The sequence below is a fragment of the Drosophila erecta genome, unplaced genomic scaffold (assembly GCF_003286155.1).
Source record: "Drosophila erecta strain 14021-0224.00,06,07 unplaced genomic scaffold, DereRS2 tig00000055-arrow-pilon, whole genome shotgun sequence".
In the NCBI taxonomy this organism is placed as follows: Eukaryota; Metazoa; Arthropoda; class Insecta; order Diptera; family Drosophilidae; genus Drosophila; species Drosophila erecta.
Genome location: NW_020825200.1, coordinates 14759076 through 14782600, shown reverse-complemented (window position 1 = coordinate 14782600; position 23525 = coordinate 14759076). Strand labels below are relative to the sequence as shown.

The following is a 23525-nucleotide window of genomic DNA, read 5'->3' as shown; positions in this document are numbered from 1 at the left end:
AAAATATATTTTAAAATTTATTATTTATTTCTCCTCACCCTCAGCCCAAAATATTAAGTGGGTGTCGATTAAGTGGCTAAAATGATTGAAATGTAATTAAAATATTTATTACATAAATTATATACAATAATATGTTGTATTTATTTATTTATTTAAGGAAATATATATATTTCCATGCGAATCTTGCGGTAACAAGTACTTATGTCAGATTTTCCGAAGTGATGAAGCCCTGCGGTGTTCTCGAACTGCAAAACTTCGGTCACACTGCAAAGGTGTGGAAATCTTAGTTTCCACAAAACGAGCAAATATTTGCATTTTTCAAGCCCCAAATTGGCTAATTAGAGTTCTCATCGGATCGAGTTTGCCACCGAACCCCCGAAACGGAAGTGGCTGCTTAATGTTTGTTGTGGTGCCAGCCGCCGAGCGAAAAGTGTGACGGGCGGTGAGTGTGCGAGGTGCTGTAAAGTGAGGTGGACTGTGTAAGACTAAGCTGCGCTGTTCAAAATCAAAATCGCAGCAGGCACTACGAATAGAAAGTGTGAGAGATACATTTGTGTGCACTGTTGCGATTTAGTGCGATTGTTTCAGTGCGAAAATCTGAAAGAGTCAGTGGCCCACACATAGGTACATTACTTGGGTGCTGCTGCTGCTGCTGCTCGTGCGTGTGTGTGAGTGCGTGACGGTCTAATATGCGTTGGTGGGAGGCCCCGACGATATACGTATATGCACGTATGGAATAGGTGCCCACGTAAAGGCCCCAGGTCATAGCACCCAGATACTGCCACCGAAAAGGGGCGCATTTTCGACTAATCTCGCCGGGACTGCAAAGTGCATCTTGCGGGGGTGACTTGGGCGTTACGCCCTTATCACCTCGCTGTGGGTATCGCTGCCGTGGGGTGTGGTCCAGACGTCGAGTTCGCTAGTCGCGCATATCCCAAAACAATTCAAATTACATATCGGCGATTGTAAAGAACACGTCTCACATGGATAAGCGTCTCGTGAAATCTTGACGGTTTAGTGTAGTGATGTCAAATCTCTTTAAACGAATTTTAATAGAATATGCTACGAATGTTCTTTAAAAATGTATAGCGTCCGGTTTTCTAAATTAAAATACTAACAAATTAATTTAATAACATCCAAACAATTTGCTACAACCTACCTACGCAGGATCAAATTTTCAATATTAGTAAATCAATATTAAACGTAATGAAATACCCTAGTTAATACAGAGTTTTATATTCAAGAGGGATTCATATGCCTTTCATAAATTTGTATACATTATTCTATATAAACCCTTATTGATTATTTATTAATTCCGTTTTAGTCGATGAGGACGCGCTAATTTACGGGTGTGCCAAGTTGGAGATAATTTTCAATTGCGCCCGACCATGCCGCTGCCCAAACGATCGATAGAACCCGTGCATGTGGCCCGCTCCGTGTACCAGCAGGATGAGCTGCAGTCCGTGGAGCTGGAGACGGTCACCAACACCACGCTGACGAACATCATACGCCAGCTGTCTTCGCTGTCCAAGCACGCAGAGGATGTGTTCGGTGAACTGGCCCGCGACGTGGGCAACATCGGAGATCGGGCAAACTCGCTGCAGGCGCGCATTGACCGCCTAGCCATCAAAGTGACCCAGCTGGACAGCACAGTTGAGGAGGTGCCCTTAACGGACATTACCCGAAAGAAGGCCTTCAAGTCGGCCAAGGTGTTCGACCAGCAGATCTTTTCACGCGCCACCATGCCGGCGCCCATGATGGACACATATGCTCAGTGCGACAAGCCGCCGCCTCTGGACAAGCTCAACGTCTATCGAGACGATGGCAAGGATGGTCTTAAGTTCTACACGGATCCCAACTACTTCTTTGAGTTGTGGCGACAGGAGATGCTGAAGGACACTGAACGTGTGATGCACGACAAGGGCAAAAAGCTAAACAGACCGCGGCAGGAAGGTGGAGCCGGCGGAGCGGCTGGACGTGGCAATAAGAAACAGAAGACCAAAATCAGGGTGCCGCACAATACGCGCGAACAGCAGCGACAACGTGCACTGGTGCACGGCGAGACATTGATGCCCAACAACGTCATTTACCGCACACCGAATTCCATGGTCAACGAAGAAGCCGGATACGGAAGTAAGTACTTGGCGAAAGGGATTGGTCTCCGAGAGAGCCAAGTATTCAGTGCGAACCAAATTCATAGGCTGTTATTGGAACGTTTGTTTCGCGCACTGACTATTTGCACTTGTCTTGCTATTGAATGGTATATTTTAATTATCAATTATGTCCTGTCTGCCCGTGTAGTTCAGCTAGTCAAAATACAGACTGTGGGCGAGGCTGACATCGATTTGCGGCATAGCACTCTCGATGCGCACCACCAAGTTGTCGGTAATATCCAAGACGTAGGTACGATGATGGGGCCACGTAGCTTTTATTTCCGCCCGGCTGACATCCCACAAAACAGATGTACCCGCCATTCATTCACCCACTTCACTCAAAAGCTCGCTAGTTTTCGATGCGCCTCAAAACCCAGTTAGAAAGATCACTAATTTGTATTATTTTGAAGTTGCTGTTAATTAAAATTAACCCACACAATCACGACCCAAAGAAAGGTGACCGAAGCTAAGTTTCCAGAGCTTTAAAACTAACAAGAGTTCCATCAAAAAGGTTTGATCAAAAATCTAAGAAAGATACATGATCTATGCTATTCCATTTACTATTACACAATTTCTGCCAGTCGTGTTCAGTCTCCTGTAAGTTAGCAAGACTTTCGACCTTGATTTTCTCTAATTTGAATTTAGTGAATTTCTTCCCATGAAGTTCGCCTTGTTGATGGTAAATACGGCCAGAAAAACTTACGATTTCATCCTCCGAATGGTCGATTATTTTTCGCAGCTTTTATTTATTTGCATGTTGTTTATATGAACTCTCTTATTGTTTTTGGTTACGATATTAATGAACGTGAACATAATTAGCATTGCAATTACGAATGGATCAATCGCGCATAACCATCTCATTTACAGATACAGTAAAGCCTTATAATATGCTTTCGCATTTGGAGAATAACAGTAATGTCACCAAGCAAACCGCCGTTGCGATTGCAGGTTAGACATCCACACACCTTTTAGCAAGCTCAGTAAAGACTATATATGTTCTTTCACACGCTTCTATCCCATTACCTTACTAGCAATCCTTTTTGAGTTCCTTTAGTATTTGTGTGTACAGAGAACACTCTCTTTTTCAAACTATCAATCGGAATGGCGATGATTTATGAGTTTCATGGTCATGCAAAGTGCAGATTTATTATCTCAAAACACTGTAAACTAGTCAACTTCTTTCTACCTTGCAATATTTTTGTAATGTGTGTGCACATTATGATTACAATGCATTTTGCATTTTGCATTATACTTAAATTCATTTCATACACGCGATTCATGATTGAGCCGCAGTTTTTGTTTAGGATCCTCCTATCTTTCTGTTGTAGTTCAGTCAATTTCTATATCTACGTCTACATGCCACTCTGCAGCTATACTAATTCCTTTCAGTCGCCACATCTTATTCTACAATAGTATCTCTAAATTCTTTTCTGTGCAACGAGCTTAAAAGACTTTTAATCGGATGTTTGTACATATATTCATCAAAAATTTCTATTCGAGTCCAGCGGCCTGTCTCAACTGCACAGAAATTTGGAATTGCTTGTAATTACATAAGTGTCTTGATATTCCTCGAGTGTAATTACAAAATAATTGGCGTGTTTTTAAATGAGATGTGTGTCCTGTATAAACGTTGATTTTAATGGGTGTGAGTCAATGGCTCTAATATCTCACATTCGTTTTTCTAGATATGGGAGTGTACGATACACGTCCGCCTCGTCCTAACTCGATCGAATTGAACCGAAGCTATCAGTCGGAACAGATCGATGGTAGCACCTACGAACAGCTCCCTCCCCAGATGGGCAATCAGTATGCTGCCACCTTCGGCAACGGCATGGGTGGCCCTCAGCAGATGCACATGCAGCATCAGCAGATGTATGACGCCGGGTTGTATCAGTCGCATGCGCTGTACGGCCAAACTGGACAGGGTGTGATGTCGCCGGAACCCATCTACGGACCGGGAACACCGTCGCGTAACAAGCCGCGTCCCTCACAGCCGCCACCGGCTCCGCCGTCGAATGGCAGCGGTGGTGGTACGCCCACAGCTTCCAACGCCAACACTCCGACAAGGGGCAGAAGTATGTCGACCAGTCGGGATGCATTGCCTCCGCCTCCACCAGTTCCAGACGTCATTTCACCAATGTCCGGCATGAACGGAGTCAACAGCGGGCACATGGCGGCCAAACTGCTTGGCCGGGCAAACAGTTCGTCGGGAGCTGGATCTCCGCAGATGACTCCCAACAGCGTCCAGAATGCCAATGAAATGGTCATTACGCAGCTGAGCACTACTTTCCACAGCATCGGGATGGCGGGCAATCAACTGAACTCCCTTAGCGACTTGCCGCCACCACCGCCGGTTCCAGACCAGGTTTGTTGTTCAGTGACGGTATTAATAAATCAAAGTTTTATTTCATTTGTGACAATCCCTTGCAGCACTCGCCTAAGATGTCGCCACCTAATGCCGCGCCACCACCGCCGCCGCCACCGCCTCCAGTAGAGGAAGGCATGGGTAGTGGAAACCAACACACGCTGCTGCGCCCGCATCAAATTCTTCCCAAATCTTTGGGCAATGGCGAAATGCAGCCCGGCCAACAAAATGGTGTGCCCCACATTGTTGCACCCAAGAAAATGCTGCCTCCATTCCATGACCCACGCAACGATTTGATGAAGGCCATTCGAGATGGTGAGTAATTGCAATTGGAAACTAATTTAAAGTTTGAATGGATTAAGAGTGCAACATATTGTAGACATATTTCCCAAATTTAAATTCAAACTGAAAATTCAGACTAAGATGAATTGGCTTTTTGATTTTGTTTGAATATTTAAAACTGACAATTAATTAATTAATCATTCCAGGTATTACTCTACGCAAAGTCGAAAAGTCGGAGCAGAAGGAAATTGAACGAAACGCGGCGCCATTGGATGTGGCTTCAATCTTGGCCAGACGTGTGGCTATTGAATTATCCGAGTCTGAGGATTCGGATAGCGAGGACGACAGCGAGGGCTGGATGGAACCTACTGAAACATCGGCTTGATCCCTGATTAACTCGTTAAAGCCTGACCTAATTCTAAAAAACAAAAAGAAAAAGTAATTCCAAAGAGAATTAATCCATACGATGGTCTTAACCAAGCGTGGTATAAAATTGGATTACACAAAAGCACCAAAGCTTTTCTACCACCCTTTATACAATATAAACCTAATCCTAAATAATATGTCTAAAATCAAAAATGTAATAGAATTGTATATACACCAACGAGTAATTATCGTTAAATTAATCGCTTTAGTGAACGCATTTGCATTTTAAGCCTAGACGACAATCCATAGATCGCGATTTAAAGACATGCTTGTTTTTTCGCTTCTTTGGAGTCAAGGTCTAAAAAGATATGGGCTTCTGTATCATAGTAGTCGGTGTTTGGATATTAAATTATAAATAATCGATATTACCATTGAACTCAATATTAAACATTTATCCAAATGAAAATTTAGAATTTTGTAAATACAAATACATTAAAATATCGAACTCCCGTAGCATTTCAATATACTCAACAAGCTATGAATTTGTATTATCCATGTGAAAGTTAAATACCTGTATAATTAATAAAATATGTTTCACGAATATAAGCAGCCATGGATGTGTGGTTAAGTAAGCAAACGTGGATGTATGTAATTTTTCTTTACACAAACTAAAATATATAATAAAAATAAAGTAATTATATTCCAAATTAATGAATACGTCTTGTTTGATAACTTTTAATGTTTGATTTTGATTATTGTTTCCTTTGGTTTAAGCTTAAATACCATAATTCAATTGAGTCAATTGAGTTTTTGTTAGAAAATAGATCAGTAAAGCATTTCATATTCAGACATAAATGCTGAAGTGGTTTGCAAAAGTAAGAAAGAATTTATAAAATAAAAATGGCGGCGCTACCTTCATTTACTGCCTCTTAGGAAGGGTCCAAAACTCCGTCTTAAAGTATATCCAATTACAGATAATAAAACTTCTTTTCGAGCGCATTCTGCGGAATGGAGTGCAAGTTCGTACCGACAAGAGTAGCAAGTTTTTTAGCGTACTGGCAAACGGCGGGAACTCGTGTGGTGCCTGACCAATTATAGTACAAGTGACACATCTTGTACGTAAGTTTCTGCATTTTCTCCGGGGAGATACCCATGGTGCTGTAAAGAACGTTGTAGCTGGTTGGCGACACTGTTCCCTGGCGAACTTGTTGGGAGACCAGATAGAAGTCATACCGCTCGGGCAGAGTTATAACGTCATCAACTACAGTACCAGGCGGAGGGTTTTGTCCGTTAAGAAAGAAGCGCGAGTTCATGGATCTGGTAACCACAATATAGGCTAATTGTGGTGGGCTTAGATCGACGCGGGCGTATTCAGCTTTGAGCTTCTCTACGATGTCTTTCACTTCAAATTCAAAAAGCTGCTTAAGAGAACCAGAGCTCACTCCGTCTCGATAGAATACGATTCGTGATGGCAGCTTCTTATGCTCTCGTTGATATTGGCGCAGGGCCTTTGCTATCATGGGCCAAAGGGTGTTAGCGAGCACATCAAAGGCACTACACTCCGTGACCGTGCTAAAGTACGTGGAGTTTTGCTGTAGATCCATTGAGGCGATCAATGCTCCGTAAGCCCTCTTGCGATCACGTGTGCTCTTCGCAATGTCAAAGCCGATCGTCATTAATCCGGACAAGGGCAGCTCTATCATCCACGGCGTATATCCTAACTTGCAATTCAATTGAATTGCTATTTTGGTGGCAATGCTCATTAGGCTACGATTCTTAGTCGTTTTTATAGTCACAACTTGAGTGGGCACAGCCCTGTCAACGTATCCTCTCTTTTTGATTGACGAGTATCTAAAATGAAAAGATATTTGTGTAATTTGTGAAATTTGTGTAATTTGAAGGATAATAAATACCTTTCAACGTTGTCATTGGGTACAAGGCATAATATAAGTTTGGGATCCGAGCGAGCACAATCATCCATAGCTCTCACATAAGTTGCCGTGCGATCGTCATAAATTATGAATCTGTGTGAAAAACGATAGTAAAGTAGACCAAGTAAACAAACCACGAAAATGTAAGTGTAAGCACGTGAAACCTCGCTTTACGAATTAAGTGAATTAAGTGTTTTTTAAATAGCTCACTCCTGGGGGCTTCTAATACGTAGACCCATTCCACTGGACGCTCTATACAAACAGTCAAGAAGAGCTCTTAGTTCACTTGAATTCCTTTGCGGCGCGATAACAGCCCACCGATCGAGGCCATCGCTCGGAGTGGTGAGCATCCTTTGGTCTCTGAAGTGCCTTTGCCAATCAGCGTTTTCTCCAGCAGGAACCCTGAAAACATTATTTAATTAAAGCTTGTAGTGATAATTTGCATCAACTCACTTTCCATGGTGAAACACGATGTTCTGTTGTCCAATTATCCGGCCTTGCACTTCTGTGACGTTCTTGTCGAGATCCATGTTCCAGTCTCTCAAAACTTTCACACTCTCTGGAGTGTTGTGCAAACGGTGGTTAAAAGTGCGCAATCGATCAATGCGTTGTTTCGGGTTCATTCGCGTGTAACTACTCATGGCACGCATAAGCCTGTTTATGAAATACAAGTGTAGAGCTAGTCAAAAATATATATGGGTATACTTTAATTTTTTTGTATTTTTTTATATTTTGTTTATCTTGTACATTCTTGTTTCGGAAAACACAATTGCATAATATAATTCTTGGATAATGTAAAATTACCCAACAATTACACATTTTCAGTGGATTCTTTGTTAAAGTCTTTGTTAATTATGGTATAAAAATATTAAATTGTTAAAAATCTTACTGAAAGTTTGAGCGCATGTCGTCATTGAGCCCAGTCACTCTGCAAAGCTCAGGAATTAGTACGACTAATTCGCTGGCGTTAGTTTTCAGAGCCTTGTCCTTATTTTTTGATACCAACAATGGCTGATTATGGTCACGAATGCGAATATTATATTTCTAAGGAGAATAAATGTTGGTAGTATAGTAAATGTGGTGTATATACATCGATGATACATCCTTGGTACTTACAGTGAGATAGTATTCCACAAAACTTATATCCCTACCCTTGCAACTGAATGTTGATTTCGGAGTTTGTCCAAAGTCGACATCATTAATACGATAAGTTTTGTTATTGTAATCTGTAAGGACAATCAAATCCAAAACATTTACTCGTACTTCGTCCTGATGACGACCCGGATTTTGTGAGCATCGTCGCATTATGTCGTAGACGGTTTCAGTGCGCATAACTTTGTGAGTTATTTCGGTGCCCAACAGAATATCCTTTTCATGCTGACGAATGGATGTCTCATAGCCCGGCCATAACTCCATTTTGAACTCCCTTATTTCAATCTAAAATAAATCATATTTTAAATGCATTTAAAAGGGTACAAAAAGAAATTACCTTGGCTCGGGGATCAAAGAGATTACGACCAACTAATTCCAGCTTTAGACCCTTCATGGAGCGCCGCAAAATTAGATTCAAAACTTGCAAAAAGCGCGGTTCAGCACACGATATGAATCCCACGAACTTTATGGATATTTTGTATTCAATGTCCAGCTTTGACTTTCCGCTGAGTACCGTGATTTCCTGCTCAAATTTCCGGGTGGTGAACAGTTGCAGCCCGTCGAAAAGATAGCCTGATCCCAGAAAGTTAGCATGATTGGACAAAACTCCCATACGGACACGAGGATTCTCGATGCTCGGCTCGAACTCCACATGATAATGAACGATCCGCCATTCCGGCTTAGTTTTTAGTCGGAAAAAGTTCGTCTGCAGCATGACCGGAACGCCATCGGTTCCCTTCTTGGATACCAACTCAGCCGGACGGGTATTTAGGTAATCATATTGATCGCTCCACGGTCTTCGCTCTTGTATTCCATCCCCACGTCTGGGGGCTTCCTCGGTAGCTCCTCTCTCTCTTAACGTCTCTACTCGAGGATCCGCTCTCGAGCCATCCGATGAAGACGCTCTGAATATTTTCTCCCGCTGCATAAAAAAAATATTATAATTAGTCGTAAGAAGAATTTCTAACTTGTATAATATTACAAAAGTAAATATAGAAGGCGCTATCAAGAGTGCACACGGCGGTTATGAATCGTTTGGAATGTGAGTTTTTACTATATGTATGTCGCGTATTGACACCCATACAATTTTTTTCCGAATAGCTACGCACATTTTTATTGAAATTATCTTAAAAAAAAGAGAGATCGTGCGAGAGCCGGTGAATCTGAACTTAACTCGACTAACCTTTCTACACTGAAAACAATCGCAATGACGAACAATAAAGAATTTTATTTAATATTAAGCTAAAACAAAGAACACTATGTGGTTAAAAACAACAAATGTAACTCTAAAACGTTGCCCGGTTAAAAAAAACTTAGCAAACTGATTTCGAACAGTGTCAATTTTCGTCTAAACTATCGAACTTACGGACAAGCCTAGGAAGTTATTGTTGCTAGGCTCAAAGAAGAATTAGAGAACAAAAAGGGTGCCTAAAATATTTTTTTGTGTTTCCTTTGCTCCAAGCCATCACGAAGTTGTTAAGAATGGTGATGAATATTGGAGGTGATGAAATGCTGATAAGATAAATATATGATTATGTACAATCTGTGAAAATGATACAGAATATTTTTGTTTTTTTTTTCCTTTTTTTTCAAGGCAAGGCTGATATATAATTGAATGGAATGATAGCATAATACATCATCTGATTTAAAAAGGTGTAGGGATATTAGTTTGACAATTATTATATTAAATTCGTTAACTGAAGGATTTCTACAGTTGTCACCCTTTGTTCAAACGCACGCAAATATAAAGATTTTTCAAAAAAAAAAGAATATATATATAAGAAAATAATTCAAATTTAAAAATTAATATTTCTAAAATAAATTCAAATATGCAACCTGTTTAATGCAAAATTGAATTCTTGAGGCAGGACCAGTGGACATAAGCACCTAAGAATCACTAACTTCAAATTTTTTTCACGTCGCAAGCTGAACGACTATTATTGTAGTATAAAGTAATTTATTAATTAGGTATTATGTACATTTATTCATCTATTCCTATTTTTATGATGTATTCAAATAATTATCATGTTAAGGCAATGCAAAATAAAAGTTTTGAACATAGTGGCAATCGATAAAAAGTAATATAGATTTTAAGTTTACTAACTTGTAGGTGAAAGACAATTTTGTCAAATTTACAATATATGAGCATACGTGTGCACACATACAGTGATCGGCTGTCGCTGTTGCGTACAAGAGAGCTGCTGACTCTAGAGTGCTCTCTCTCTCTGGCTCTTGAACAAAAATTCGAGAGAGCCTGGATCCAGCTCTAGAGCCAGCACGAAAAAAAAAACGTGCAAAAAAATCGTATGGCGTTACGCATCTTCTTATTCTAATGTCTTTGGTAAAAGGGTATACTAGATTCTTTGAAAAGTACGAAATATAAAATCTATGTACATGTATGTATATATTCTTGATCACAGGATCAATAGTCAAGTTGATCGGCATGAACGTCGATCTCAGACACTAAAAGCTAATACTTAAAGCAGATTCCAGAGACATAGACGCATCGCAAGTTTCCTAACAGTTGCCACGCCCACTCTAACGCCCACAAAGCGTGTAACACCCAAAATTTTATCGATATATAAGGTTGTCAAATATCTCCCTTCCGCCTTTTTGTCTTTTGAAAGCGCTACAGAGCTCGTATCTGGCAATACTATACATAATTTGAAAGGTCTTGACATAACCTACAAAACGCTATGCATGATTGGTTTGGATATTGCGTTCAATAGTTATAGACGTGTAAACATGGAGATCACTAACGCCGAAATTCGCGCTATTTTAAAGTTTTCCTTCGTTAAAGGCAAATCCGCTAGAGAAACGTTCCGTGAGATTAATGGTGTTTTGGGGGATGGTACTCTATCACTTCAAACCGCGGAGGAATGGTTTCGACGATTCAGAGCCGGTGAAAACGACACCATGGATAAGCCAGCCGGCGGAAGACCTGTGACGACAAATACCGATCAAATCATGGAATACATCGAGTTAGACCGGCATGTGGCATCTCGTGACATCGCCCAGGAGATGGGAGTTAGTCACCAAACCATTTTAAACTATCTGCAGAAGGCTGGATATAAAAAAAAGCTTGATGTTTGGGTGCCGCATGATTTGACGCAAAAAAAACCTTCTGGACCGAATCAACGCCTGCGATATGCTGCTGAAACGGAACGAACTCGACCCATTCTTGAAGTGGATGGTGACTGGCGACGAAAAATGGATCACATACGACAATATCAAGCGAAAACGGTCGTGGTCGTAGGCCGGGATTGACAGTGGCCAAGCCGGGATTGACGGCCAGGAAGGTTTTGCTGTGTGTTTGGTGGGATTGGAAGGGAATCATCCACTATGAGCTGCTCCCATATGGCCAGACGCTTAATTCTACCATCTACTGCGATCAACTGGACCGCTTGAAGCAGGCGATCGACCAGAAGCGTCCAGAATTGGCCAACAGGAAGGGTGTAGTGTTCCACCAGGACAACGCCAGACCACACACTTCGTTGATGACTCGTCAGAAGCTACGGGAGCTCGGATGGGAGGTTTCCACCTGTTCCTGTCCATGGCGAATGCCCTTGGTGGTGTAAAGTTGAACTCAAAAGAGGCTTGTGAAAAGTGCTGTCCGAGTTCTTCGCAAATAAGGAGGGGGGCTTCTACGAGGGAGGTATTATGAAGTTGCCGTCTAGATGGAAACAGATTATCGAACAAAACGGCGCATATTTGAACTAAATCCGATCACTGTAACACTTTTTATAAAGCATTGAATAAAGAGCAGAAAAGCGGAGGGGAGATATTTGACAATCTATTACAAGGGCTCGCAGCTTATTTCGCACGGTCTAAAAATAAAAGTTTAAATCGTCAGTGCCGCCATACTTTTGGAGGTTTCGAAAAAAATGAGATATATTAACACTGAATTCTTAAAATTTAAATACAAAAAAAAATTTTCTAAATTGTTTCTATAAAACAGAAGGTTAAAAAAAACAAATGAGCATATTTTTATGCCGCACAGCTTATTTCGTGCAGTAGGTTTTTATTTAATAAAATGTTAAATTTTCTCGTTAGCACTCCCACTAGCTGAGTAACGGGTATCTGTTAGTTGAGGTAGTCTCGTACTCTCTTGTTTTACTTAGAAATTGGTCCACGATAGGGGACTTTTACCAAAACTTTTATTTCATGTTCTTTCCATACGTAAAAAAAAAGCTCAATATAGCGAAACAGAAATGTCAATAATTCTACTTGGAAGTTGAAATTGAAAGAAGCGTTTTAGAGAATATAATGGATTCCTTTTGCATTAAGTGCTTGGTCAACAGAAATTCAAGAGGATTTTATGCTTGCTGTGGAGTTTATCCGAATGACTTAAGAAATTTTCAAGAAATTTTTACAATGTTGACCAGGACAGATTGTGTCGGGTTTTCAAGCTCAAATTCATTGCGGATTTTTGTTTATTTATTTGATTTTTAGTGCTTCCTTTTGGTGTCAAATTCCGAAGAAAGAAGTGCGCGGATTTTTGTTTATACACAAATACATTTACCATCTATGTAAGTGCATGCGTGTATGTACATACATGGATGTGTTTTGTGTGGGCGACATAACGGAATTTAAAGGAATGTGCTTTACAGTTTTTAGATAGCTATGATTTTTGTTTATTGTTGAAATAAATGTACATACCGGTCCATCACAACTTCCTCCGGAATTAGAGGGCTCTTCTTTGTTAAGTGGGCGCCTGCGTCCACGTCCCTGATCATCAGCCATATCTACTTGCTTATAATTTCCAAATAGGAACTGAAAGAGAACTTTAAAAACGACGCTTTGGACTCAGTGTGACCAGATGGACATATTTCAAGGTTGGTCGTCAACTTTTGGAATGTGTCGATATCAGGCTGCATAACAGAAAACAATCTTTTTTTTGAAAACAGCCGAAATCAGTTTTCTTCCATTCTAACTACTTTTACGTTTTCCGTAGAACTTTGAAAATGATAAAATAAAATAGTATACAAAGTCCGTGCAAGCTTGTGTTAACTCCAAATAGACTAGATAATGCACACATAATGTTTTTAGCAAAATAATAGCGTAACTTCACATATTCAAAAATTTCAAATCTTGTGACCACCACCCTAAAACAGCTTAAGTACATATTTGACAATCAATTATTACGATTATTAAATTAATTATTAAGTTGATTAAAAATCAACTGTCAAAAAATAAATAATAGATTTAATTAAATACTTAAAATAAAATAAATAATAATTAAAGTGTGAAATTTGTAAACCAAATTTCAATCGTTGCTAGAGCCTTAAATACCACAGTATTTAAAGATGACTACATATGAGGTATTTTCTAGCATTTACAAAACGTCCACCCTGTTAAACAAGTAAACAAGTGAAAATGGAAGATATACAAATATTTGAAAGATCTCTAAAGGACTTTGAATACTTTAACGACTTTCAATGTTTTCTCAATTTAAAAAAAAATGCTCGAGTGCGGGCCACGCATGTAAAGAAGAGGCACCCACGATTTAATCCCTTGACGGATCTGAATGAACACAAGTTCCGACTAAAGTACAGATACACTAAGGAAAACCTTCGCAGAATTATTGAAATTGTACGGGATGACTTGGAAATTGAATATTTTGAGCCGTTGAAAAGGGAGCAAGTTCCAATAGATCTGCAAATTCTCTCCGCCATTCGGTTATGGGGTGGCACAGAGGTAAAGTCAAACATTTCTGTATTGCAGTCTTGCAAATTTGTATGTACATCAAAACCGACTAAACAGATTTTCAAAAATGCCCGCTAAAATGTTAACTAATAATTTGTACTGCATTTTTACCCTATTAAAGCACCCCAAATTAACTGCAATGGCCCACGGCGTAAGTCTGCGCACCTTGGCAAAAATAACGAGGCGCGTGGCTTCGGTTCTATCATCGAAAGCTTCCAGGTATATACGCATGCCGGCTACTCTATCTGAAAAAGAGCGATCAGGATCTGCTTTTCAAGCTATTGCCAATATGCCGCAAGTCATTGGGGCATTACTGCAGACAACTGTGAGGTTTCAAACGGAAAACTGTGCAACTGATCTGGATAGAGAGGAGCTATTTCCCAACAGGGAGGAGCTTCACATCCAGATTGTTTGCGATGCAGCTCATAAGATAAGGGACCTCGACATCCGACTGATCGAGGAACATTCAATGCTAACCGACACCGAGATGTTCGGTCTGTCCAAAATTAAGGATCGCTTCGAACAGAACGAGTTCCGTGGTCGCATTCTGCTGGGCAACGAAATGGTGCGTTGCTCCTCGTCCCTGTTCACACCGGTTCGATTCCCGCGGAACCAATCCGAAGAGCTGTATAACCACGCACACGCGGTCACCTACGCATCGGCTAGAAAGTGTCTCAATCTGTTGATGAGTCGTTTCGGTATCCTTGGCGCCGAAATACAGGGCTCCCATGGATCTGCCAAACAGACGATTACGGCGTTGGCCATACTACACAATATGGCAATGGAGTGGGCCGATCCCAGCATTGGTAAGCAGGCAGGACGGATCCTACAGAGCTTAATGTTTAATAATTTACAATTTTCCTTTTCAGATACGGAACAGAACATTTCACCATTCAATTCCACTTTCTTCAATTCCACAGGAAGGTCCACAAAATCCGGAGAGGACAACAATAGAAGACAATTCATTAAAACACATTTTGCTTCCTAGTAAATATAGTTCGTACAACAAATCCCCAACATTACCAATACAATTTGTACTTTCAGTATTACAACAATTAAAAGCAACCCTGTATTGTCAATGTCTTAAGTCTTTTTATCCAAATTAAAACAGCTTTGTTTTAATTTCTTATTGTTATTTCTAACGCATGATTACCGATTCACAACCAGACTAAACGGGTAAGGTGAGCGATTAAAACAGTTTTTCCGGGAACTCCCCTATCGGCAGAACAGCTGCTGCGTGCGCAATCGATACCTATCGCAAGGTGGCTCACGCTCCGAAGTGCTCTCGCTGCCATCTCCAAACTGTGCACATGGATATTCTGTTCTTCAATAAAACAGTAGTTTAGTTTTTTGTTGTCATAGGCTGTGAAAAGTTTTAGTGAACGTTTAAGAATTTCACGCTTAACTGGAGTTACCGAATAAGCCAAAATATTTATAGACAAAATTTTGCATTTGCTATCAGTTATATAGTAGGTATATTGTGGTGTTGTCTTCGCAATCATTATGAAAATCTAAGATGTGTGCTCGATTTGCATTTCAGTTTTTGCCTCCATTTACATACATTTACCTGGCGCATTTTTCGTGCTGGCAATGTAATCACACCGAGCTGACGACAAGTGCCAGTGACCTAGATTTTGGGAGTCCTGCGCTTGGGGAGAGTAACGACACCACCACCGCCACCGCAATCCTGCTCCGTGCCCGTTAATCCTTCCAGCTGCAGCAACAAAGTAAAGGTCACAAATCGCGAGGCAAGTAAGTTTTTGTACATATGACCTGGTTTACGGAGTGGCAGCCATGCAGGATGGCTCCTCCTCAGGGGGGGAGGAGGGTTAATCTATAATGTATATTCACCGTCAGAGTGGCATACTATGCATTCTGGCTTCTCTCTATCTATCCACCAGATATGATTAATCCGCATCCGTAATCTTACGTCCAAATCCGATCAGAAATCATTCACAGCATTTAAAACTTGTTGTAGGCCTTTTTTTGGGTTAGCGGAGTCAGAGATCGCAACGAGCTTAGTACCCCTCAACAAATATATGACTATATGACCAGGATCTGACATGCGTAACAACAGCGGCTATAATATCCCAGCCAGCAACAGTCTGAACAACAATGGAGCCCCAGCGCCACGTTACTGCAATGCGGACAATACGTTTTGCTACTATAGCTACGATAACTGCAACCTGATCGCTCCTGCGTGGAGCAATCGCCAGAACCAGAATCAAAATCCAGTGCCCAACCAGAACCACAATCTGCCGACAAAGAGAATTCCCACCAAGCAAGCGGCCAGATCGAGCTACCATCAATCGGCAGCCAATTCGGCGCCGGACTCATCACTGTTTACCGATGCATTTGGCCAGCACTCGCTGGTCAGCCAGCGGATAGCTGGCAACAAGAGCTGCGAGTACGTCTATCAGACGGTTCTGCGATCGGAGGATCAGCATTCCAATACGCAGTACAAGCAGGCAAGATCCTATGGCGCTGACAAGGAGCAACAACAGTTGTTGTTGCAGCCACCCATCGTGTACTTCGATCCGGAGCTAAAGAAACGGAAAGCCCGAGGGGGACGTGGGTCCACCGAATATGTGGACAATAGTCCGGACCGATATCGGCCACTCAATTCCCATTCACCAGAGCCGACCTGGGATAACATACTGTAATTTTGCAAATGCCTTTTTGTTAATTGTCCTGCTTGTTGAAACTACATACCTCCAGTACACGCACACACACACGTATTTTGTTGTTGTTGTGTTCGAGTCTTAAAATTACAATTTGGAAAACTACCGTTAGATACCACACAAACTCTAGTTGCGAGTACATAGCTATATACCCACAGACACTCATTGAACATACATAGATGTGTAAACAATAAACATAATCCTTTGTTCGCCATGTTGTAAGTAACCGCTCTCCGTTCTCGTTTTTCAGCTCGGATCGCCCGGTCCAGTATCAGACGACGAACCAGCACTATCAGCACTATTTTTCGTACTTTTACAACCGTGGAGCGGAGAAACTGTCCAAGCCAACGTTTGCCGCTGCCAATAGCCGCAAACTGCCAATGAGTAAATTCCAAAAGGCCGGCGCCAGTCGCAGGGATTCGCGAGAAGCCGATGACACGGTTATCATTGGACGAAGGAACAATTCCGAGGACAGGAGCTGGCAGGGTCAAAAGTATGACATGCACGTGCTAAAGGAAAAGCTGCCAAGCAATGATTTGGAAGCCGATTACTTGGACAATGGCTGGGGAGAGCCTGAGAGCGGAGAGGACTACAGGGATATCAAAGATGGCTATGACCCTGTTGTTGTTATTGACAATGGGCTGGAGCAGGTGGGAGTACATCGGCGCTACTGCAGAATGACCGAAAATACGGTCCTGGATAACTCCGGAGACACGCTTATTAACAACAACAATAATGAATTAAAGGTTATGCGTAAGTCGACGGATCAGCCCATGCCCCGATTGCCCATGACGCCAAAGAGGGCCAAAGGTGGGGCCGTGTCTTCTAAAAAGCCAGTGCCCACGGTTCACCGAGTCCTGCTGTACAGCACTCAGAGTCCACGGCTGGGCCGCAAGCAGCAATTCAGCACCCAGCGGGTAAGTGCAAAGCAGCAGGGCTCCAAGGCACTCGGTGCAGGTGACGAGGGACAGACGGTCATATTGCTGGAGCCGGAACACAAACAGGAAGACCACCGCAGTGCCATTGACTTCGATCGTAATGACGACTTCGAAGAAGATGATGATCTCGATAATCGTAAGAATAGTTCTCCCAAGACCTCTTTTTGCATTAATTGAAAATGAATCAAAATTAAGTTAATGCCTACCTAACTATTGTTTACTTTATCGTTTACTCAAATAGTTTCCAATTTCGACGAAAGCGACACTGCGAGTGTTTTGTCAGACACTGAGGACGGTTATCGTGCCCATGCCTACAAGCTCACCCACTCTGCGGATAGATTTTCATCGCCCCAAAGCACGCCCAGCTTTTTGTCTTCACAGTCTTCTGAGGATGACCTGAAGAATCCGGATTCCCTCCTGGTCCCCAGTTTGTTTCCCTATGTGCCCCCTTATTTGTCTTTTTCGTCAAACACAAAAAGAGGTCCTCGCGTGCCGCCGGATCTACATCGGGTTCTAAAGTGGCGCATTACAAACATAATGCCCAAGGTAGTTCGTCTGATTCTGGCCAACAGCGGAATGCGAATGCTAAAGAGTGAGTTTCTTCATAACAATCAGATTTCGTTTAATAAAGATTTTCGCCAAATAGAAACCAACGACTGGATGGGCGTATGGGGCAAGCATTTAAAGTCACCGTGTTTTAAGGCCATTAGATCGTATCAGAAAATTAATCACTTGCCCGGTTCATTTCGCATCGGTCGAAAGGATTCGTGCTGGAAAAATCTGCAAAGGCAGATGGGTAAGCACAGCAACAAGGAATTCGGATTCATGCCACGCACATACATTATTCCCAATGATCTGGGAGCCCTGCGCAGGCATTGGCCGAAGTATGCACAGCGAAATACTAAGTGGATAATAAAGCCACCAGCTAGTGCTCGGGGTGCTGGCATCAGGGTTATTAACCGGTGGGGGCAGATACCCAAGAGAAGGCCCCTTATCGTACAAAAGTAAGTATTGTAATCATATTTATTCGCAATCATATTTAGCATTTAAATATTCTGTATTTGTTTCATAGGTATATAGAGCGACCGCTTCTAATAAATGGTAGTAAATTTGACTTGCGTCTGTATGTCTTAGTTACATCAGTAAATCCCTTGCGAGTATTCATGTACCACAACGGATTGGCACGCTTCGCTTCGGGTAAATAAATATCTAAAATCAAGTGATCCGTATATTAATAAAGTTTCTTATGTGCAGTAAAGTACAGTGCTAAGGCGGACACTTTGAATGATCGGTGTATGCATTTGACCAACTACAGCATCAATAAGTTTTCCTCAAACTATTCGAAGAACGAAGATGTCAATGCCTGCCACGGACATAAGTGGACTATCAAGTCTCTGTGGACGTATTTGGCGAATCGAGGAGTGCGTACCGACTGTCTGTGGGAGGCTCTTAGAAGTTTAGTCCTTCGGACGATTCTCGCTGGCGAGAATGGCATTAATAGCATGATAAGAGCAAATGTTGAATCAAAGTACAGCTGTTTCGAACTATTTGGCTTCGATGTTATTCTGGACTCTGATCTGGTTCCTTGGCTTTTGGAAGTTAATATTTCACCCAGTTTACACTCGGAACTGCCACTAGACGCTCATGTCAAAGCGCCTTTAGTGCAGGGCGTTCTTAATACAGCACTGTACAACGTAAGTGGGGACATTTAACATGGTAACATAGAGAACGTATGTTTTATATACCAATCCGTATTTCAAGGTACCTCCAAAACTATCTCTCGATAAACAAAAAGAACTGGCCGCAGAATTTTCCTTTCCTCCCGGCACACAAATGTGCTACGACAAACGACTTTACATCAACTACTTATCTCGCGAGGAAAAGATCAAACATAACACATTTACCCGAAAATCTATGGAAGATCGGAATGAGGTACATCGAAGATTTGATACTCACAGATTCGATAAATCACATTCATAATCACTTCACTCTTCCATTTTAATACAACAGTATGTCAATGCGATCCTGAATAATCTGACCCCCGATGATGTGAGGTGCCTTATCATAGCCGAGGATGAACTTGCGCGATGTGCACCCCTGGAGCGCATCTTTCCAACTGATCAAACCCATAAGTACCTTAAATACAACGACAGTCCGCGGTATTACAATCGCCTTTTGGATGCCTGGGAATCGCGCTACGCTAACAATCGCACAGAAGGGATTGCGTTGTTGCGCGATTATTGTCAAAACAAATACCATCTTCAAGTCCCTACACCTCCAGCCAAAAAGGTGAGAAATTTATTCATCAATGGTGCAGAAGCTTTTCACAAGACCCATTTAAATAAATCGTGAATTATACAAAACAAATGTGTAGGGCAGGATATTTTTTAAAGAATACTAATATCTTAAGTTATTATCCTATTTCGTTTATAAAAAAACCTGTTTTGTCAAACCAAGTGCATACAGCACTGCATTCTATACATACACTAAGTATTTGCCCACTTTTTAATTATTTTATACACAAAAATACTGTCCTAAAAATCAGTTAAAATATTCATAAATTCTCGACTTTTGTTAAATTTTGAGGGCTGTTGGAGATTTATACAATCGTTCTTTTGGCGGTGCCGCGCTCTTTGCCATAGTAAGTCTTATCTGTTGACCACGCAGAGTCATCGTAAAATAAAATCTCGAATATTAGTAGATAGAGAAAACCAGTAAGCTTGTTATAATATTGTACTGTCTTTATTTAAAATATATCCAGGACAACAAAGTGTATTTGTCATCTCTACCGGTTAACTACCATAACGTAAAAATATTTTGTTTTCTTTACCAGTAATGCATAGGTAAATAACAAAGCTTAAATTAAATTAAAAGTAGAGGGATGGTCAAATAGTGATGTTCTCTTTTGCCGACAGGCCCCATATATAGTTCTAAATCCAGATGTTTTATGTAATTGAAATGTTTCAATAGCAATAATTTAATACAGAAATTGCTCACCGAATCCATATGTATTGCATTGCGTTGCCTTCATGTGTTTTTCTGTTCGACGTTACCATCACTATAATTTCTTTTTATGTCTCTGCGTATATGAAGTATATTGAAGGTGATCACACTGCATATTCCTTACACCTGAGTCCAGAACAAGACTTTCTTTCAACGTCAGGTGGGTCTTTAAATGGTATATTACCTCAACCGGCTGTCCATAAATAGCTTATCCAACGCGCTGACCTCAAATCTTTCACAAAAAATAACATTCTAAAAAACATATTTATACAAATTTTTAAAACCGGACCATCGCAAAGTTACCTGCGCCTGAAGATTTAATCCATAGCAAACGTAGTGTATTTTAACAAAACTCTTCATGTAACCATTATTTTATACGGTTAATAATTCACGGACTTCTTACCCTTTTTTTGAACTCATATGACCAGTAGAAAACGGAAATAATCTGTTACAATGCTTATACCTTTGTTAATACTGATTGGTAATGCAAATCATGTTTTTACTATTCATGTAGCGAAAAAAGTATAGATATATATCGTTCAATACAAATATGCAGTGAAAAACATTTTAAGTATGTTTTGCGGGGGATCATTTTGTTATCTTTTATAGGTTGCTCATTATGTTGTCGCTCTAAGTGTTGCAGCTTAAGTTTAAAAAATAAACGTACTTTTGATAGAATATTTACAAAAATTTGTGAGACAAGAAAATATATTTCTTGGGACAAAATAAGATTATACAGTCAACATTCTTATTATTTAAGTATACCTGCAAAGTTAGCTTTACGTCAAAAAATTACAAAATCACATCACTGCTCATTTTTTAAATGCATTTCATTTCTGACATCTTGAACAATAACCCATTTAGTGGTAGTCACGCTCAGTTCGGTGATCCAACATTTTTATAGTGGAGCTAAACACAACTCAATATTTTATAGATATACTCTTCTATTATTTGTATTTATCCTAAACATCTCCTCATTTTGATACCTTGCAAATCATGGCAATGTAATCCGTTTTCTTTTCAATTTATAAAGAGTTAAACGAGTTTTTTATTGTCTAATCGTTGATGCAATTAAATCAATTTGTTTTGCTGTAATTGTAAATTTGCAGGATTACTTCATCAAGTTTATGAGATGGATTTTAAAGTGACAGTCGCTGCCATCGTATTATTGGTAGTCATTATTGTTATTGTTAGTGCAATTACCTTAGTCTTAATAACACATGTATATATTTGATATTTACTATTAATAAATTCAGATGTACTTGTAAATAGGCTATTCAAATACTTAAATCAAAATGTACTCTGTTTGGACATTACCAAAATTGCATAATTCGTAACTAAATTGTGATCTTTTTTTTATAATAGATTGGAATAGTGTTATTGCTAATACTGAACTTAATATATAATTCTTAGTAATCAGTAAATATGTTATTGATTAATTATAGTGAACTGCCAATTATTTAAATCAACAATAAATGAGGTGTTTACAAAGTCAAATATTAATAAAGACCAGTGAAATCGCGGTTTACGTTATAAAGAAGACAAAAATATCAATTTTATTAAATATGGTCAAGGAATAAAAAATCTGAAGAATGGTCTGTAGTGGGGACCCAAAGAACCAAACGGATTACTCTTAATAGTCTGATAGCGATTCGGGTTTTCTTTGATAACGTTAGAAAATTATTTGTTTATGTTAATTGCCGTAAACTCGTTTTTTATTTAGGCTAGTAAGGCTTTCCATTCAAATGTAACGATTCTTTTAATAAATTTTTGTGAAAGTTATTACACAGCATTTTGCAGAAAATTGGCAGACCAAATCTAGCTTAAGCTTGCCTTAGCAATTACTAAAATTATTAAATAAAAAACTTTAAAATAATTTGTTTTCACATAAAGTTTTTAAAGAATCGCTGGCTAGCATCAGCTTAATCGATCAAATGTGTATGTTTTTTAAAGCCATAATTTACTTTATATATATCAAAGGGTAAGTAATCAAAAAAAAATCATCCAATTAAAATAAGTTGTCTTAATAAATATGTTCTTTTTTTGTATTGGACAGTACGTACATTCAAATATAAACAGTTTACCAAACTTGTTATAAGGATATTTTCTTAAATGGAAAAATGTATTTTAATTAGCGTGTAAACGTAGTACATAATTGTTAAATAGACAAAAATCAATTTAATATTATTTTGTATTGTATCTACAATTATATTTGCATATAAGAAGTACATGGGATTACAAAGTAATATAATCCGTTGTAAAATCTTAGGCGCACACCTAATTTTATTAGTTTATTAATCGTTTATTGCTTTCTTCTGCTTGCTACTTTATGTATGTCATGCATGCCTGTGATCCTATGCACTGGCCGAAATTCGCGAATTTTTTATTTAAATTGGTTGTTTTGTATAGTAGTTGCCAATTATTGGTTTTAAAACTTCGGAAATCCGATAGTATTTTATAATCGCTTTCGTCTATTTAAATTTACCTCTTCAACTTTTGTATACATTTTCAATAACTGTTCGATTTTTAATTTAGGACTTGAACGATGAAGATAAAAGCCTAGCGACGCCAAATACTACAAAAGATGATAATGAATCCTAGCATCTACATTTCAGGGGTTGACCAGGTGAGCTGACCCATTCTAGAGTTCGTTTCCTGCAACTGCTCACACAGAATTTCTTTTCTTTTATTAGACTTTGAAATTCCATCAGAAAAGATATTTTCAATTGATCAACACTCCGTTTGGCCTGCAACAAAACGTCTTTGATTTTAAAATGAAATATTAGGATTAAAATGGCATTGCACGTGCTCGGCAGCAATTGAAATTTATATGTAATTCTAATTATATGTAATTCAATTAGAAAAAGTTGCAGTGAATTATAAAATTATATGTTAACTCATTTATCTAGCTTTTTTAATGCGAATACGAATATGCATTTCCAGCAACG

General features: G+C 39.8%; 4 protein-coding genes across 15 annotated transcripts; 3 read left to right on the top strand and 1 right to left on the bottom strand.

The window, feature by feature from the left end:
- Positions 1–174: 174 nt before the first annotated feature.
- Positions 175–5849, top strand: LOC6541548 (wiskott-Aldrich syndrome protein family member 2). 4 transcript variants are annotated; one of them, XM_015159420.2, is made up of 7 exons: positions 175–442; positions 1325–2133; positions 2302–2403; positions 3021–3101; positions 3839–4518; positions 4584–4833; positions 5007–5251. In XM_015159420.2, the coding sequence occupies exons 2-7, from the start codon at positions 1389–1391 to the stop codon at positions 5183–5185; spliced, it is 2037 nt and encodes a 678-aa protein (XP_015014906.1). In that variant the 5' UTR covers positions 175–442; positions 1325–1388; the 3' UTR covers positions 5186–5251. The 4 variants fall into 4 exon arrangements, with proteins under 4 accessions (XP_015014906.1, XP_001969889.2, XP_026834178.1 ...); XM_001969853.3 differs by lacking the exon at positions 2302–2403 and having other exon boundaries at positions 177–442; XM_026978377.1 differs by lacking the exons at positions 2302–2403; positions 3021–3101 and having other exon boundaries at positions 178–442; positions 5007–5849.
- Positions 5850–5887: 38 nt separating this feature from the next.
- Positions 5888–13124, bottom strand: LOC6542072 (protein piwi). Its single transcript, XM_026978376.1, has 8 exons — positions 12909–13124; positions 8587–9171; positions 8214–8534; positions 7987–8141; positions 7551–7751; positions 7308–7499; positions 7080–7190; positions 5888–7017 (listed from the first exon to the last, which is right to left on the bottom strand). The coding sequence occupies exons 1-8, from the start codon at positions 12990–12992 to the stop codon at positions 6135–6137; spliced, it is 2532 nt and encodes an 843-aa protein (XP_026834177.1). The 5' UTR covers positions 12993–13124; the 3' UTR covers positions 5888–6134.
- Positions 13125–13596: 472 nt separating this feature from the next.
- LOC6543379 (putative nuclease HARBI1) lies at positions 13597–15030 on the top strand. Its single transcript, XM_001969851.3, has 3 exons — positions 13597–13946; positions 14077–14761; positions 14825–15030. The coding sequence occupies exons 1-3, from the start codon at positions 13626–13628 to the stop codon at positions 14941–14943; spliced, it is 1125 nt and encodes a 374-aa protein (XP_001969887.1). The 5' UTR covers positions 13597–13625; the 3' UTR covers positions 14944–15030.
- A 168-nt stretch (positions 15031–15198) lies between these two features.
- LOC6541351 (tubulin polyglutamylase TTLL4) lies at positions 15199–23477 on the top strand. Of its 9 annotated transcripts, XM_001969850.3 has the most exons (12): positions 15199–15428; positions 15496–15707; positions 15934–16614; positions 16887–17710; positions 17816–18166; positions 18221–18578; positions 18647–18771; positions 18829–19268; positions 19336–19506; positions 19585–19863; positions 23113–23203; positions 23271–23477. In XM_001969850.3, the coding sequence occupies exons 3-11, from the start codon at positions 16019–16021 to the stop codon at positions 23176–23178; spliced, it is 3210 nt and encodes a 1069-aa protein (XP_001969886.2). In that variant the 5' UTR covers positions 15199–15428; positions 15496–15707; positions 15934–16018; the 3' UTR covers positions 23179–23203; positions 23271–23477. The 9 variants fall into 9 exon arrangements, with proteins under 9 accessions (XP_001969886.2, XP_015014909.1, XP_026834504.1 ...); XM_015159423.2 differs by lacking the exon at positions 15934–16614 and having other exon boundaries at positions 15202–15424; positions 15496–15703; XM_026978703.1 differs by lacking the exon at positions 15934–16614 and having other exon boundaries at positions 15202–15424.
- Positions 23478–23525: the final 48 nt, after the last annotated feature.